The sequence below is a fragment of the Lycium ferocissimum genome, chromosome 7 (genome assembly GCF_029784015.1).
Source record: "Lycium ferocissimum isolate CSIRO_LF1 chromosome 7, AGI_CSIRO_Lferr_CH_V1, whole genome shotgun sequence".
Classification (NCBI taxonomy): domain Eukaryota; kingdom Viridiplantae; phylum Streptophyta; class Magnoliopsida; order Solanales; family Solanaceae; genus Lycium; species Lycium ferocissimum.
The window spans coordinates 35,082,235-35,097,465 of record NC_081348.1 but is presented as its reverse complement, the minus strand read 5'-3'; the positions used below and the strand labels follow the sequence as shown (position 1 = coordinate 35,097,465).

At 35.5% G+C, this 15,231-nt stretch overlaps 2 protein-coding genes across 5 annotated transcripts; both read left to right on the top strand.

The window, feature by feature from the left end:
- The first annotated feature begins 703 nt into the window (after positions 1–703).
- On the top strand, positions 704–7,318 carry LOC132064624 (WD-40 repeat-containing protein MSI1). Its single transcript, XM_059457671.1, has 6 exons — positions 704–1,134; positions 2,997–3,323; positions 3,782–3,934; positions 5,214–5,338; positions 5,651–5,746; positions 6,835–7,318. Exons 1-6 carry the CDS (start codon positions 790–792, stop codon positions 7,073–7,075), a joined length of 1,287 nt encoding a protein of 428 aa, XP_059313654.1. The 5' UTR covers positions 704–789; the 3' UTR covers positions 7,076–7,318.
- Positions 7,319–10,881: 3,563 nt separating this feature from the next.
- LOC132064623 (uncharacterized) lies at positions 10,882–14,691 on the top strand. 4 transcript variants are annotated; one of them, XM_059457670.1, is made up of 2 exons: positions 10,882–10,897; positions 13,319–14,691. In XM_059457670.1, exon 2 carries the CDS (start codon positions 13,332–13,334, stop codon positions 14,424–14,426), a length of 1,095 nt encoding a protein of 364 aa, XP_059313653.1. In that variant the 5' UTR covers positions 10,882–10,897; positions 13,319–13,331; the 3' UTR covers positions 14,427–14,691. The 4 variants fall into 4 exon arrangements, with proteins under 4 accessions (XP_059313653.1, XP_059313652.1, XP_059313650.1 ...); XM_059457669.1 differs by lacking the exon at positions 10,882–10,897 and adding an exon at positions 10,985–11,003; XM_059457667.1 differs by lacking the exon at positions 10,882–10,897 and adding an exon at positions 11,054–11,292.
- Positions 14,692–15,231: the final 540 nt, after the last annotated feature.

The window sequence follows — 15,231 nt, the reverse complement described above, 5'->3', positions numbered from 1 at the left end:
TTAATTTTTGTCCCTCAAATCAACGGTCTTTAATTTTTTCCCTTCGCTAAAAGCCTCTTGGTTTTAAGTTCGAATTCCCGTTCAGTCAAAAATTTTAAATTTTTTTGCAAGGCATAAGTTGGAATTCGCAGGGTATAAGTTGAGTTTCAAACTTTGCCTTAAAGAAAAAATAATAAATTATTTTATTGAAATTTTATAAACCTCTGCCTTAAGATCTAACTTTGAATAAAAATTTACCTAAAGATATAAGTTGGGATCTAACTTCTGACTTGAGGCATAAGTTGGGGTCCATCCCAAAAGAAGGATAATCCGCGCAAAAAACATGAATTCCTTAGCCCATAACACTTGGGTTGGAGTGACCCGTTTTGACTGTACTGTGGAAATATATTCACGAATTAATTAAATCAATCTAGAAAATTTAACCTATGTATGCAGTCTGGATACCAGTGAAACAAAAGTAACAGTCAAATATACAATAGACGTATAATAAGCGTATAGCGACTAGAAGAAGAAAAAAAACAGTGATCAAGCGGCTATTTATGCAAAGATCCCCTTAATCTAGAACACTCGTGCTTCGGGTCACAGCCCACCTATACTCCTACTAATATAAAACCCTTTTAGATATCCACAAAAAAGAAAACTGAAAAATAGCAGTTCCCTCCAATTCTCTACAAACCCTCGTAAAAATCCCCAAACTCCACAAAACCCCCAACACCCGCTCATTTACACACACTGAAATTGAAGAGAAAAAGAATAAAAAAATCGAAACCCAGTTGCTAAAATCGTGTAATGGGTAAAGACGAGGATGAGATGAGAGGTGAAATTGAAGAAAGGCTTATAAACGAAGAGTACAAGATTTGGAAGAAAAATACACCTTTTCTTTACGATCTGGTTATTACCCACGCTCTTGAATGGCCTTCACTCACTGTAGAATGGTTGCCTGACCGTGAAGAGCCACCTGGAAAGGATTATTCGGTTCAGAAAATGATTTTAGGGACTCATACGTCGGAAAATGAGCCTAATTATCTTATGCTTGCTCAGGTTCAGTTACCTCTTGAAGATGCTGAGAATGATGCTCGACATTATGATGATGATCGGTCTGAATTTGGCGGATTTGGTTGTGCTAATGGAAAGGTTTGAGTTTGTTTTGTTTGACTGTTTATGTGGGGTTTGCCTTTTTTGGACTTCTGGTAGTTCTTGGATGCTTTGTTGTTACTCCCTTTGTTTCAGTTTGTTTGTCTGGTTATGACTTGACACATAGTTTAAGAAAGCAAAGAAGATTTTTGAATCTTGTGGTGTTAGATTAAAGATATGTCGATTGTACCAAAATGTCATTGGCAAGGTTTATTTCTCCTTTTGTTTTTATGCATTGTTTGGCTGTTTAAGTGGGTTTTCCTTTTTTGGTGTTCTTGAAGTTTTTGGATGCTTTGTTGTTGATATTTTGGTTAAATTCAGTGAAGGTATGAGATTTATGTGAATTTTCGCTAGTTTAGTTGGTCTAGGGCTGCTTGTTTAAAGATTCTCTTGAATTTTGGTTGTGCGAATGGAAAGGTTTGAATGTCTTGTGTTTTTATGCCTTATTTGACTGTTTTTGTGGGTTTTCTTGAAGTTCTTTGATGCTTTGTTGTTACGTGTTTTGGTTAATTTCAGTGTGAAGGTGTGAGATTTATGTGATTTCTTGCTAGTGTTTAGTTGTTCCAGGGCTGCTTGTTTAAAGAATCTCTTGAATTTGACTAGTTAATTTCAGTGTGAAGGTGTGAGATTTATGTGATTTCTTGCTAGTGTTTAGTTGTTCCAGGGCTGCTTGTTTAAAGAATCTCTTGAATTTGACTAGCTCTGGAAGTTTTTGGATGCTTTGGTGGTACTCTTGTGGTCTTAAATATGCCATGTGGAAAGGTGGAACTAAAGAGTTGCCAAAAAAAGGAAATAGACATTCTTTTCGAAACGGACTAAAAAGGAAAGTAAGACAAACAAATTGAAACAAAGGGAGTACATTTTTGGCTAATTTCAGTGTGAAGGTCTGGGATATATGTGATTTTACTAGAGTTTAGTTGTTCTAGGGCTGCTTGTTTAAGAATTCTTGGATTTGGCTAGCTCTAGGGTTATGTTATATATCACGTGGCTTAAAGTTTTCTCCTTTGTTGAGCTTATTTACTAGGTAGTTGTGAATTGGAAGTTGTCAGTTCAATTCCTGAATTTCAGCTTAAGGTACAATTAAAGTTTCATTAGAAATTTACCGAAGGAGAAAAAAGGGGCTAGCATAAATAGCACAACATTACCAACTCACCATGGCACCTAACAGGCCAGTCCCTTTGGACAGAGTTAACGCTTTGACTGACAAGTTCTTATTGAAGTTTTCTGTATTGTTGTAGTTTGAGTTTTTATTATTCCTCTGCTTCTTTCTGAGTCCTGATATAGTTGGAATGCTCTTTCGTGAAAGGACGCTTGAGGTTGTTATATGAATAGTGATGCTTGGAGCCCAACTCAGTAGTGGCTTGCTGATAGCGTAGGTGAAATGAGTAGTAACAAATAGCCAGTGCTTCCTGATTTGGTTAGAGTTATAAAACTATTGGTTAAGTTGCTCCACTCAACTGAATACGAAGATGATCGAAAACAGCAATGTTGCTGGAGAAAATTAATGAAGTTCTGAATTGCCAGCTAAGGAACTTCGAAAAGCTTCTTCTATGAATACCATTTATGACTATATCCTTTTAGTGTACATTGATGCTACCTGTTATAAAAGTTATTATTGACGTGTGGATTCAGTGGGAAGTTGATAATAAATCCTTCTATTTATGAAGAGGACATGGAACCGTAAAATCCAATTCTCTTAAAGAAGTTTTTTAAAATGGTCTATCGGTGCCAATTATCATTGGAGGCCCCATTTCCATATCTTCTTGCTGTACTATTATTTCCCCATCAACACCAGAGTGAACTTAGTGACACTCTTTCAACATTGAGTGACTTATATATACTGACAAATATTTCTCTTCCAGGTACAAATAATCCAGCAGATAAATCATGATGGAGAGGTCAATCGGGCTCGATATATGCCCCAAAACCCATTTATCATTGCTACTAAGACAGTTAGTGCTGAAGTTTATGTTTTTGACTACAGTAAACATCCATCTAAGCCTCCTCTAGATGGTGCATGTAATCCAGATTTGAGGTTAAGAGGCCACAGCACAGAGGGCTACGGTTTGTCGTGGAGTCAGTTTAAGCAGGGTCATTTATTGAGTGGTTCAGATGACGCTCAGATATGTTTATGGGACATTAATGCCACTCCCAAAAATAAGGCCCTAGATGCTATGCAGATATTTAAGGTTTGCCTTATGCATTTTTGACGAGTCTGCACTGGTTACTGCCTTTTACGCTGCATATTGTTATCAATTTGCTGCACCTGCTTACTGCTTGTACTTTTATCTCATGCAAATTACTATAATTGATATATGGAGGAGAACTTGCATGCTTTCCCTCCTAGCAAACATCCTCAGGCACCTTGAAGTAAAAGAACGGCAAGTGAAGCAGAACTGCATGAGTTCTCTTCACAGACCATGTAGCCCTTCTTATTAATATCATGTTACAAAAGTCAAACTGAAACTTCAATAGTGTCCTAACTTTTACTTTACCTCAAAGGATATTTATAGTCACATCATATCTGCTCTTTGCTGCCTGAAGTTTCTGTCTACAGAACCTGGACAAGAATCTTGTCTCTTGGATTATTTTCCCATTATGCTTTTGTCAACCTTTCTTGGTTTATTCTAATATTTAAAATGTATAGGTTCATGAAGGTGTTGTAGAGGATGTAGCATGGCATTTGAGGCATGAGTATTTATTTGGCTCTGTTGGGGATGATCAGTATCTGCACGTATGGGATCTGCGAACTCCATCAGTCACCAAGCCTATACAATCTGTAGTCGCACATCAGAGCGAGGTGCGCTTAGACTTCTTAGCTGGACTTTTCCATATTTGTGCAGTTGACAGTGCTTTCCTTTTGACTGTTGGGGAACCACCTGGATATTTCTTATTAACATAGTTGGCATTCTTTTGATTTCCTTGCATGGAATGTGAGAATCTTGTGCTTACAAAATAATTACAGTTTTTCTTAAAACTAGAATTTTGTATTTTCCAATTTTTACCCATACTTCTTTATTCATAAGATTTACAATGCCGGAATGTGCAACCAAGTGATAGTGCTGTCTGTGAAAAATATAATTCGACTTTCACGTTTGGGTTGCTTTTTGTCTCATATATACAATGTGGTGCATCTTCATGTTGCTCCATTAGCTCTATATCTCCTTCCCGACCTAGCACACTGCTGAATCAGTTGATTTAGTTCTCACATAAAACACCCTGATATGAACCCTATGATATGCTTTTTTCCACTCTTTTGTGTTGACTTTAGGTGCATGCTGTAAGATATTCTTTGAACTAGCATATGTTTTGATCTATGTTGCTCGGACTCGGTGTCGAGTATCGGATACGGGTACGGATCTAGAGGTCGGATTCGGCATAATCTAAATTTTAAGATTCGGGGGTACGGATCTAGGTGCGGATACGGGTGTGGGGATTCGGCTAAAATAATTCAAAATTATAAGAAAAATAACTAAATCTATGCCTAGAAATAAAAAACAAAAATAATTTTTTAAAGTTATGTTTCATTTATAATTAAATTTTAATTTTTAATTAACTTGAAACTCTTCTAGATACAATAAGTGTCCACTCTTCAAGAGCTCTCCGTTTCTTTCAATTTAGCCTCAAATTTTTTCTCAGATTGGTACTTGGATTTGGTCAAAGTATCCAATGTCGTTTGACCAGATCCGACACGAATCCGGTGTCGTGTCGGACACGGGAACGGCAGCAAAAGTGAAGGGTCCGAGCAACATAGGTTTTGATTGCTTCCCTATGTTTGTGAATTTTGACTTTAAATGGCTCAAGGACACCCCCCCCCCCCCCCACCCACCCACACACACAAAAAAAAAACCACCACCACCACTACTCTATGCTGCTTCATTAGATAGACATAACTCTTAAATGGGCCCGTTTTGATGGTGTTCTGGTTACTTATCATGTGCGAAGCATGATCATTACTGGACATTGCCTATTAGATGAAAAACCTTTCTTAATGCAGTTAAGTAGATCTTTAGTATCTGTAAGCAAGCATGTTTGAGTACATGATTCTGTGTGGTTGACCTCCTTTCTCTTTTGATCAGGTTAACTGCTTAGCTTTCAACCCCTTTAACGAATGGGTTGTAGCAACAGGGTCTACAGATAAGACAGTTAAATTATTTGATCTACGCAAGATTCATAGTGCACTGCATACTTTGGACTGTCACAAGTAAGATGTCTTTCTTACATATACTTCTGAGTAAAATTTTGGCTCTTTCATCATTCATGTAAAATAGTACTCCCTCCATCTTTGGAAACAATTTACCTTTATGCAATGATTTATAGCCACACAAAATATATGTGCCTCATTTTACACCACAAGTTTAATAGTCTTCTCTTTTTTCTTAAACTCCGTGCCCAGTCAAATTGGTTCACATAAATTGAAACGGAGGGAGTATAATAGAAAGTTTGAAGTGGATTATCGCTCATACATCTTATTTTACAGTTAGTCATCATTACTTCCCTTGTAACTTTTCTACAGGGAGGAAGTTTTCCAGGTTGGGTGGAATCCGAAGAATGAGACCATCTTAGCTTCTTGTTGCCTCGGTAGGAGACTCATGGTTTGGGATCTCAGCAGGTTAATCTTCCAACTATCCCTACTAGACTGTAATATCAGAGTGAATGTTCTGTATGTCCAGTGGGTGCTTTTCTTAGTCACAGGTCTGTAGAAGTGGGATTCTCTGTAGCTCTTTGATGTTTTGAATTTTTGTGATTCTATCTATACGTTATCCTCCCCAAACCCCACTCGTGGGATTATATTGGGTATGTTGTTGTATCTATACGTTAACACCTCCCTTATCTTGCCAGCTATAGTTCACCTAGAGTTGGGATGTATCATCCCCATTCCCTCCCTCTTCTGCATCAAGCCCTAGAACTCCGTAGAAAACCACCTCATGAAAAAGTGGGCAGAAAAGCTATGCCATTTCATTGTCTGCTTTTGTTCGTTCATTCTCAATCAATCTCATTTATTTGGAAAAGCATCTTTTAGACCTTGATTAATATTATGGCACTTCACTTTATTAAGTTGCAACTGTGTCACCTTACTCAACTATATGGATTTAGAACTCAGAAATAGGGTCATCCTGTTGTGTATTTGAGCCAATATTGTACGGAATTGTCCTAGCATGTGAAAATGACTATCATCATATGCTCTACTGAGTACTGTCATGTGTGGACTTGAAGTTCCATGTTGATTTGTGCACATGATAATCCAGGTGTACAATTGTAGTATCATGTGGTCCGAATCTTAGTTTCTGATCCAAGTCTCAGTATCTGGGATTTCAAAGTTCAATTTCAAAATATTCACATTTTATTCACTGAATTATTTGGTAGCCATTCTATTGTTTTTTGCTTTGTGAAAAACTTGTCGTATTAAAGTTGGACCAAGAGATTATAGATATCATTGCGTCAATGATTTGAACATGTACTTAATGCGGAACTACAGAAACACTAGTTTTTACCATGATATTTTGCTATGTCAAAAAACAATTTCTGCTCAGTGATACATTTAACATTAGGCTTGAATGCCGTTGCTTTTATTTTTAATGGCGTTACACGGGATTTTTGGATGATTCACAAGAATCACTAGAGGTTTTATATATAATGTTTCTCTCGAGATCTATAGGCAGCAGTAAACCTGAAATTTATTTTTTAATTTTGGTTTAGGATCGAAGAAGAACAAACTCCAGAAGATGCAGAAGATGGACCGCCAGAGTTGCTCTTTATTCATGGTGGCCATACAAGTAAAATTTCGGACTTCTCGTGGAACCCATGTGAAGATTGGGTCGTCGCTAGTGTTGCCGAGGATAATATACTACAAATCTGGCAGATGGCTGAAAACATCTACCATGATGAAGATGACCTACCACCACCACCACCTGGAGATGATGCCTCCAAAGGTCAATAGGAAACTAGTATAGCCCTTAGCGGGTATTGTAACATCATGTAGGAGAGTCCAAAAATATGCTTTTTCAATTTGCCCGTCTACTCCCCACCCATGTTGCGTATTTTTTTGCTTTTTCTTTTTCTTTTTTTGGACTGAGCTTCTCTCTAATGCTGTGATATCTATGGCTGTTACTTCTAACGATTTGTTCTCTTTAACATTTCATCTATGTATTTAGGCCAAAAAAGATTGAGCCTGGTCCTCCCACTTTGGTTCCTTTTCCATTTTTTGTATTGGCATATGATTCGGCCAGCTTTGTACTTTTCTGGATTCTTTTTCTTTTTCCTCTATAGTTGGCTGTGATTGCTTAAAGATGAAAGCGAGGTTCATGTGAGTTGATGATGTAATTTATTCTAGGAAAGAGGAGGATTGTGACAGGCTACTAACATGGCATGTGACCTAAATTGTATGCTTTAATATGGGGGTGGTGATCCGATCCCTCATCTGTAAACCTACAATGTTTCACGCGAGAGACAGTTAACAGATTAACCCACAAAAGATGGAACAAACCCACAGGCCATTTAGCCCAAAAAAATGACCTTTAATATTCATGTTGGAATATCAGGTGTATTGCTTTTAGTCTTACCAAATAGTAATGGTTTCAATTTCTTGCTAATAAACCAATCCTATTTAGAGCCCGTTTGGATTGGCTTATAAGTTCACGTTTTTTTGAGTGTTTGCATTTAGTCGATTAAAAAGTCATTTGTCTTAAAATAAGTTTAAAAAAATAATTGAAACTGTTTGAGCTTAACTTATCTAAAATAATTTATAAGTCTAAAACAATTTATAATTTCTTTTTTTTTAAATTTCATCCAAACAGGCTCTTACTTTTCTCTAGTCTCAAGGAATAGTCGTTTTGATAAACTGAGTTTGTTTCGACTTTTTAAAGAAAAATAAGAAACTATTTATTCTTTTTATTTCCTATCATTACTATTCTACTAATTAGTAGAGTATTAATTAAGTGTGACATTAATGAGAGATTAAAGGTAATTAGATACTAATAATCTTAAAGACATGTAATGCGGATCAAATACAACAATTCATTGATTACCTGTTCTTATGTTTTATTGCTTCACTCTCACTTAGCCTTGGCAATATGTAGTCAATTAAAGCTTAACTTTATTTTCTTTTCTTGATCATTACTACTCTCGTGTCGATGTATACTTACATGCGCAATCTCGCAAGATAATAAAATATAATTCATCTTAATTACGAAATGTAAAGAGTAAGTGATCCAGCACATTAGGTGTTACTTGTAAATTCATAATTTATATAGTTGAACTAGACAAATTATGAGTTGTGAAGGTGTATCAACTATTAGGTACTTATATTGATTCAAAAATAGCCACTTTCTAATTCTATGTAAGGATGTAATTAAAATATAGTAACCATCATGAAATTTCACTATCCTGAGTATGTTACGTTGTTGCTGTTGCCTGTTGTATCCTGAAGTTTCAGTTGTTAATATGGTGGCTATTTCTCAAAAGAAAAAGCTGAAAAGTATAATACATATTTCAAAGTTTCAAATAACTATCTTACAACGCAACTCATAATTAGAAATGCTACTTATTGTTCATGAGATTGTACATTCCGAGAGAGAAAAAAACAAGAGTTATTTGTTATGTTAATGTAGAAAAAATTAAAATAACAGAAGAATCATATTCAAGTAGCAGAACTCTTAGAATTTATTATACTCTCTTTTCTTAATGACTCTTCTTGCCTTACACGCTTTTCCTTTATATGTCTTAACTCCATAATGATTTGGATCAATTTACATTTACAATTACACTATATTTTAAAAAAAAAAAAAAAAAAAAATTCAATACTAGTTGAACTGGGGACCATAATAGCTTAATGGATAATATAAAAAAAAACTAAGAGATGTGGTGGGATAAATGAGATTTCTTTGTCAGAAGTTTTGAGATTGATCCTTGATAATGAATGCTTTTCATTAATGGAACCTTCATGACATGTTGATAAGTTTGATAGGGTATGCGAGTTCTGCATACTAGATGGTTTTAACAAAAAAGATAAAAATGCAAAGGACTATACGAAAATTTTGTTGAATGAAAGGCAGTTTAATAATATGAGTAACATAGATTTTGATGTTAATGTTTTGACATATTGTGCCTAAGTTGAAAAAGAAAAGCAGGTAAACAAAATAGAATGGCTTTCTATTTGACAATGAAACAATGGCCAAATTCTTAGGAACATTGTGAGAGAGTGTGATGGGTAGGTGGGACAAGTATAAATCATAATTGGCATATTAATTGTCTTTTTTTTTATTTATCAAAATTCCTTTAGGTTGATGTAAGTGAAGGATATTGATATCTGTAAAAATAGAATGAACTTGATGGTTTCAAATACTTTTTCATTAGTCTTTTGGAAAATATTGAAAATGGAGGTTTAATTTATTTTCAAATTAAATTTTTTAATTTCATATTAGGGCATTGTTTGTTGGTGGCCATTTAATACATCATCTTCCACCATTACATCACAATATCCTTTGCATTATCATTTGAAGACCAAACAGAAACTTTGTTTTATAGCCGTACAACAAAGATATATTCTTTTATAATTTTGGAAAAATATGTATATGAAGAATTGAGAACAAAAGTTGAAAAGTTTTTATTTTCTGGTACAAGCTCACATGGACATGTTTTAATTGTTAATTTCTTTTCTTAGTACAAGGTTACTCAAAATATATTACTAGCAATACTATTACTTTCATCTGACATTGTTTCGAAAAATGTGAGAAAACATAAAATAGGAATATGCTCTAGTACCTCCGCAAACTTAAAACTGACGTGTCAATTAGTCTAGTGTCACGATTCCCAATGTTAATGAAACACCTCACGTCTCAAACTAATGCAAATACCAATCATCTAACCACTCATCACGAGTAGCTTCACTCTCGAGTAACACACAAAATGCAAACATTCAAAATTTGTGTAAAAAGAAATGTTTATATAATTTTGCTCCTCATAAATGAAATTTATTTATAAATCTTATTGTTGTCTATTCATTTTTTCAAGTAATGTCTCCAAACCTTTGCAAAGTAAGCAATTCACAAGTTTTGATTGAGACGGAGGAAGTGTTAAATAAACAAGAAATAACAAGCTTAAAAATTACTAATAAAAAAATTATTTATAAACTTAAAGATTACAAATAGAAAACTTATTTACTTAGTTATTTACTTAGACTTATAGTTTATTTGTGTATAGAAAAAAAAAACATGAAAATTGTAATTAACAGCGACAGACGGGAGAACCACCAAAGAAAAGATGCAAAAACATAACGCAGATCATAATAGATGATACTTAGATTACCGCGTTCACATTTATATATATATATAAAATAAAACTTAATCAACTGTTAATCGAACTCATTATCTAAAAAGTTCATTAATTAATAACATTTTATAAATTTGAACTCATCAAACTTAAATTTTAGATTTGCATTTATTGTATCATGCATCAAGCCATCACCTTATGTGTTTTAATATTTTTGATTAAGTTAGAATTTTTTATATATGTATTGGCAAAAACATATTATATGAGAATTAAATGGGAGCGTGAATAGCAGGCGCGAGTGAAACCGCCACCTAAGTGTGCCGTCGAGAGGAGAAAAAGAGTAGCGTAGAAATGACTCCACGAATCCCCTCTTTCCCTTCTTTTTCCTCCAAATCCAAAAATTTATTTTCATTTTCAATGCCCGCGCTCTTCTAATTTCCTTCTCCTTTTTTACCAGAAAGAAAACCCTACCTCTCTCTATTTAATCTATTTGGTAAGAATCCTCCTTTTTTTGTTAATTTGATTGTAAAATATTGTGGATAATGGGACAATTGGATAAAATTAATAGTGAATCTGAGATTGATGGGTGATTGCAAAAGGTCAAGGAGTCATGTGCTTGGCTTTGTTTTTTTATTTTATTTTAATAGGCTGTAACTGAGCTTTTTTGTATTATTGGTATTAATTAATTCGTTTAGTTATCTGTATTCTCGCGTGATATTGTTGTGCTGGGGCACGTTGTTTCGTGTATTTTCTGAACCTACCTTTGCTTTAAATAGTAGGTAAATAGTTGGGAGTTGAATTTTATAGGGGTATATATAGAGGTATCGTGTACTTTTTTTGGTGCTCACAATTATCATTTTTTGGATCTAGATTGGCTCGAAACTCAAGGTGGGTGTGAGTCTTCTCTTTTTTTTTTTGATCAGTTTAATTAGCTTGATGGTGTGTGTAATGTGAATGTTCATTCGTGGTGTTTGAATGTATGTTGTTGTGAGGTGTTTTTACCCAATTGGGTTGATGATTCTGTGAGACCGATGGGGGTCAAATTGGCTGGTGTTTTTAGGTCATGTGAATTGCAATTAAGGCAATTCTGACTAAGTCATTGCATAAATTGATCTTTATGTTTGCAGGCAATCAATTTTTAATGACTTGTCATTGGTATTTCGATGTGATCAGGTGGTCGGATCATTTTGTTAATTATAAGAGGTGTTCGGATCGTTATGGCTCCTCGTCTGGCATTACTTTTTGTGATAGTCTGATTATCATTGTTATAATTCAATTGATCAGACTGACTGTCTCATTTGTTGTTTCGGGATTTGATGGTGGTACTTGAGATAGACTCAGGGGGGCATCCCAATTATACTTGCTTGAGAGGTTATAAAAATATTTCCTTTTTCCCTGAAAGAAGAAGATTTATTTAGTTGCAGCAAATGGGTTGAACATTTAGGCGTCTCTTGTTAACGTCTCAAATTGCTGATCAGACTGTCTTTTTTACATTTTGTCATACAGATTTTTGTTGTTATACACACGTGAATATTTGCACATATTAGCTACTCCCCCTGTTTTAATTTATGTGAACCTATTCCCTTTTAGTCTCTTTAAAAAAGAACTACCGCTCCCTAAATTTGGACACAATTTAATTTAAATTTCCCATGTTACCACATAAATGTTAGGATATGTTTAAGATCACAACTTCCTAAAGTCTTTATTCGTTTCTTAAGCTCCTTGTCGAGTCAAATAAAATGAAGCTCCTTTCCGAGTCGAATAAAATTGAAAGGGAGGGAGTATCTGTTTTCATCTTTGCAGGAAATTGACTCGTGAGTTCCTCCCATGAATCATGATGCTGTGGCTTTTTATTACACCTGTATGTCTTCTTTTTTTTTTTTTTTTTTTGGGGGGGGGGGGGTGTTCATAATATACCTTTAGAGACAATTCCTCCTTATTGTCCTCTCTGAGGAGCGTTGGATTGAAGTAACTTCCGGACAATATTCAGATTTTGAATCCATTCCTTGTGTAAAATATAAGGTCTAGGATGTCTTCTGTCAGTCTTGTGATTTACCACCTAGCACCTGCTACTTTTCAGGCAACTGCTGATCTCATTTAATGGCCTTTCTGTGCATGTTTGTATTTGTCTTCTTGATGGGAACAAAAGTTCTTCCGTCCGTCTTCTGTGGTCTTTGGCCTTTTTGGCATGGAGCTGTATTTTTCCTTTGTCTTCTCAGGTAAGCAGAGGGTATCTTTGCGTTCTTACAGTGATGATGCTATTCAAACTATTCCTAGTTGGCTTGGTTTGAATCCTTCACTCCATTTTTTTGAGGGTGGATTCAAGTTAATTGTAAAATTTGACTATGCTGTGAATATTAGCTTCAAATAGAACTTAATTGACACAAAGGATTCATATAGCTAACTCCAACTAATTTGGGATTGAGGGCATAGTTGATTGATATGATGTATATTCAATTATCAGACGGATGCATATAGCTCCTTCATCTGGTACCACTTATTATTTTCTCTGATACTCTCTCGCTAAAGGTGCATCCTACTTTTCTTTCCTGTCTGATCCTCATGCTTTCCTTTGTGTGCGTAGACATACCAGAAAATGAAGCAAACACTTGTCTCTTAGTTTTATGCTTGATCTGTTTTTCAACGTTCTTAGCAACACTATGCACTATGGATTGCTAGAGCACTTAATGTCACTGAATTTTATGATTGATGTATACTGCATGTAGTAAAATCTTTGCCCAATATCTTTTTTTTGGTCCTGCATTGAACTGTAAAATAGGAGGGATATTTTTTCTTCTAAGAAAGGTAAAATAGTTAGGAAGCGTACTTCGAGCACCTATCAGATATCGGATGTGACTGCTCTCTTTTTAATTTTGTGCAATCATCCTAAATGATTGATGTTCTATTCATGCAGATTTGTTTAGGAAATGGCTAAAGGGACCACAGGACGACGTAGGAATGGTTCTCGACGGTGCAGGGCGACCCCATATCCTTTGCCATCTGCTAACCTTTCTGAACATGTTCACCAAAAGAAATGCTCTAAAATCTTTGAGAAGAAAGACTGGGAAGATGCAACATGTTCTGTATGCATGGAATATCCCCATAACGCCGTGCTGCTCCTGTGTTCCTCTCATGACAAAGGTTGCCGCCCCTACATGTGTGGAACTAGTTTGCGCTATTCAAACTGCCTGGATCAGTACAAGAAAGCCTACACTAAAGCAACACTGCCAGATAATAATCAACCTACGCAGGGTACTACTGATACTCCAACTGCTGACTCATTTTCTACTTGGCCTTCTGAGAAAACTGAGGTCACAGAAGTTGCTTGCCCACTATGTAGAGGCCAGGTGAAGGGATGGACTGTGGTTGAACCTGCAAGAGAATATCTAAATATGAAGAAGCGTAGCTGCATGCAGGATGATTGCTCGTTTGTTGGAAGCTACAAGGAGATACGAAAACATGTTAAGGCAGAGCACCCCAGTGCTAGGCCACGTGAGGTAGATCCTTCTCTTGAACAAAAATGGAGAAGGCTTGAGAGGGAACGAGAGAGGGATGATGTTATCAGCACTATAACTACTTCTATGCCAGGGGCTGTGGTTTTTGGTGATTATGTGATAGAAGGAAGCCATTATGGTTTTGATTCGGAGGATGAAGAGGGTTTTGATGCAAATGAGATGATGAATGGGAATGAAGGTTTTGGTGCGGGAATCGATCGCAACTTGATGAATGTGTTTCTGTTTTTGCAGGCTTTTGGTTCAGCAGGTAATATTGGGTCAAATCGGGTTATGAGGCGGCATGAGAGGGACATAAGTGACACTGTGGATAGAGGTGCTGGTGGAATTGACCGAAACCTCCCAATTGGTGGTTTTGAGTACTCTGACGAAGACAGTGACAATAGTGGGGATGATAATGATGATAGTGGTATATCACTAGTTGGACGTCTTCGTCGTGAAGGTAGAGTCCTTTTGGGTCGTTCTGGGAGGAGACGAAGACGTAGAGAGGCCAACGCAGGTCGGAGATAGATGTAATTTGTGTATGTTTGAAACTGTGAAAAAAGAAATAATTATAGGTCTTAGTTTAGGATTTAACTGTGCTCTAACATTCTCATGCACATCTGCCTCAGATTGATGTTTGATACATGGTAGATTGTAGGATGGCTCAGAATTATTGGCGGGCACTTGAAGAAAGCTCAGTTTCACTGTGATTTGTAGTCTGTAATTTCCTTATTCTGTCTGAACATTTATCTGTCAATTCTTGTATGAATGCAATTTCTGATGTACATTTTTATTTCTTGTTCACCTTTTGTACCACTTTAGCTTGTATGAATGTTTTTTTAGATCTGGAGTTGTTTCTCTTCAGTAAATCCCATCCACAGTGAACCAGTTTGGGAGTAGAAGATTAGAGCATGTCTATAACCATAATTAGTTTTTGGTTTTATGAATTCTCTTTGTGGATGTTAAGTATTTGGAAAAAGTGAATAGTGCAGTTACGACATGGGAAGATACTTCTTCTGGAGTTCCGGTAGACCTTAAACTGCTAGTAGCGTCTACTTAGATAAAACAAATTTAAAAGAAAGTTGCACAATGTACTTAGAAGAGACTTAAAACTTATTCACTGTTTAGCGTTTATTAAATTACATGTAAGCGTATTTATGTTCATAACAATGTTTTAAAAGGTGCCGTTTTGCTTAGTACGGAGGGTAAGTCCCATGGATCTTTAAATTGTTAATTTATAATGTAGTAAAATAGTATAATAACATAAAAATTATAAAATATATATTAATAATTTAAAAACATGATTAAAGAAACTCATAGAAAACAAAATTTC

Bases quoted from the DNA above. Each gene is read 5' to 3' on its own strand.
- LOC132064624 (XM_059457671.1), top strand. From the start codon at position 790: ATGGGTAAAGACGAGGATGAGATGAGAGGTGAAATTGAAGAAAGGCTT. The intron at 3,324-3,781 runs GTTTGCCTTATG...TAAAATGTATAG, and splicing joins ATGCTATGCAGATATTTAAG to GTTCATGAAGGTGTTGTAGA. The intron at 5,339-5,650 runs GTAAGATGTCTT...ACTTTTCTACAG, and splicing joins CATACTTTGGACTGTCACAA to GGAGGAAGTTTTCCAGGTTG.
- LOC132064623 (XM_059457670.1), top strand. From the start codon at position 13,332: ATGGCTAAAGGGACCACAGGACGACGTAGGAATGGTTCTCGACGGTGC.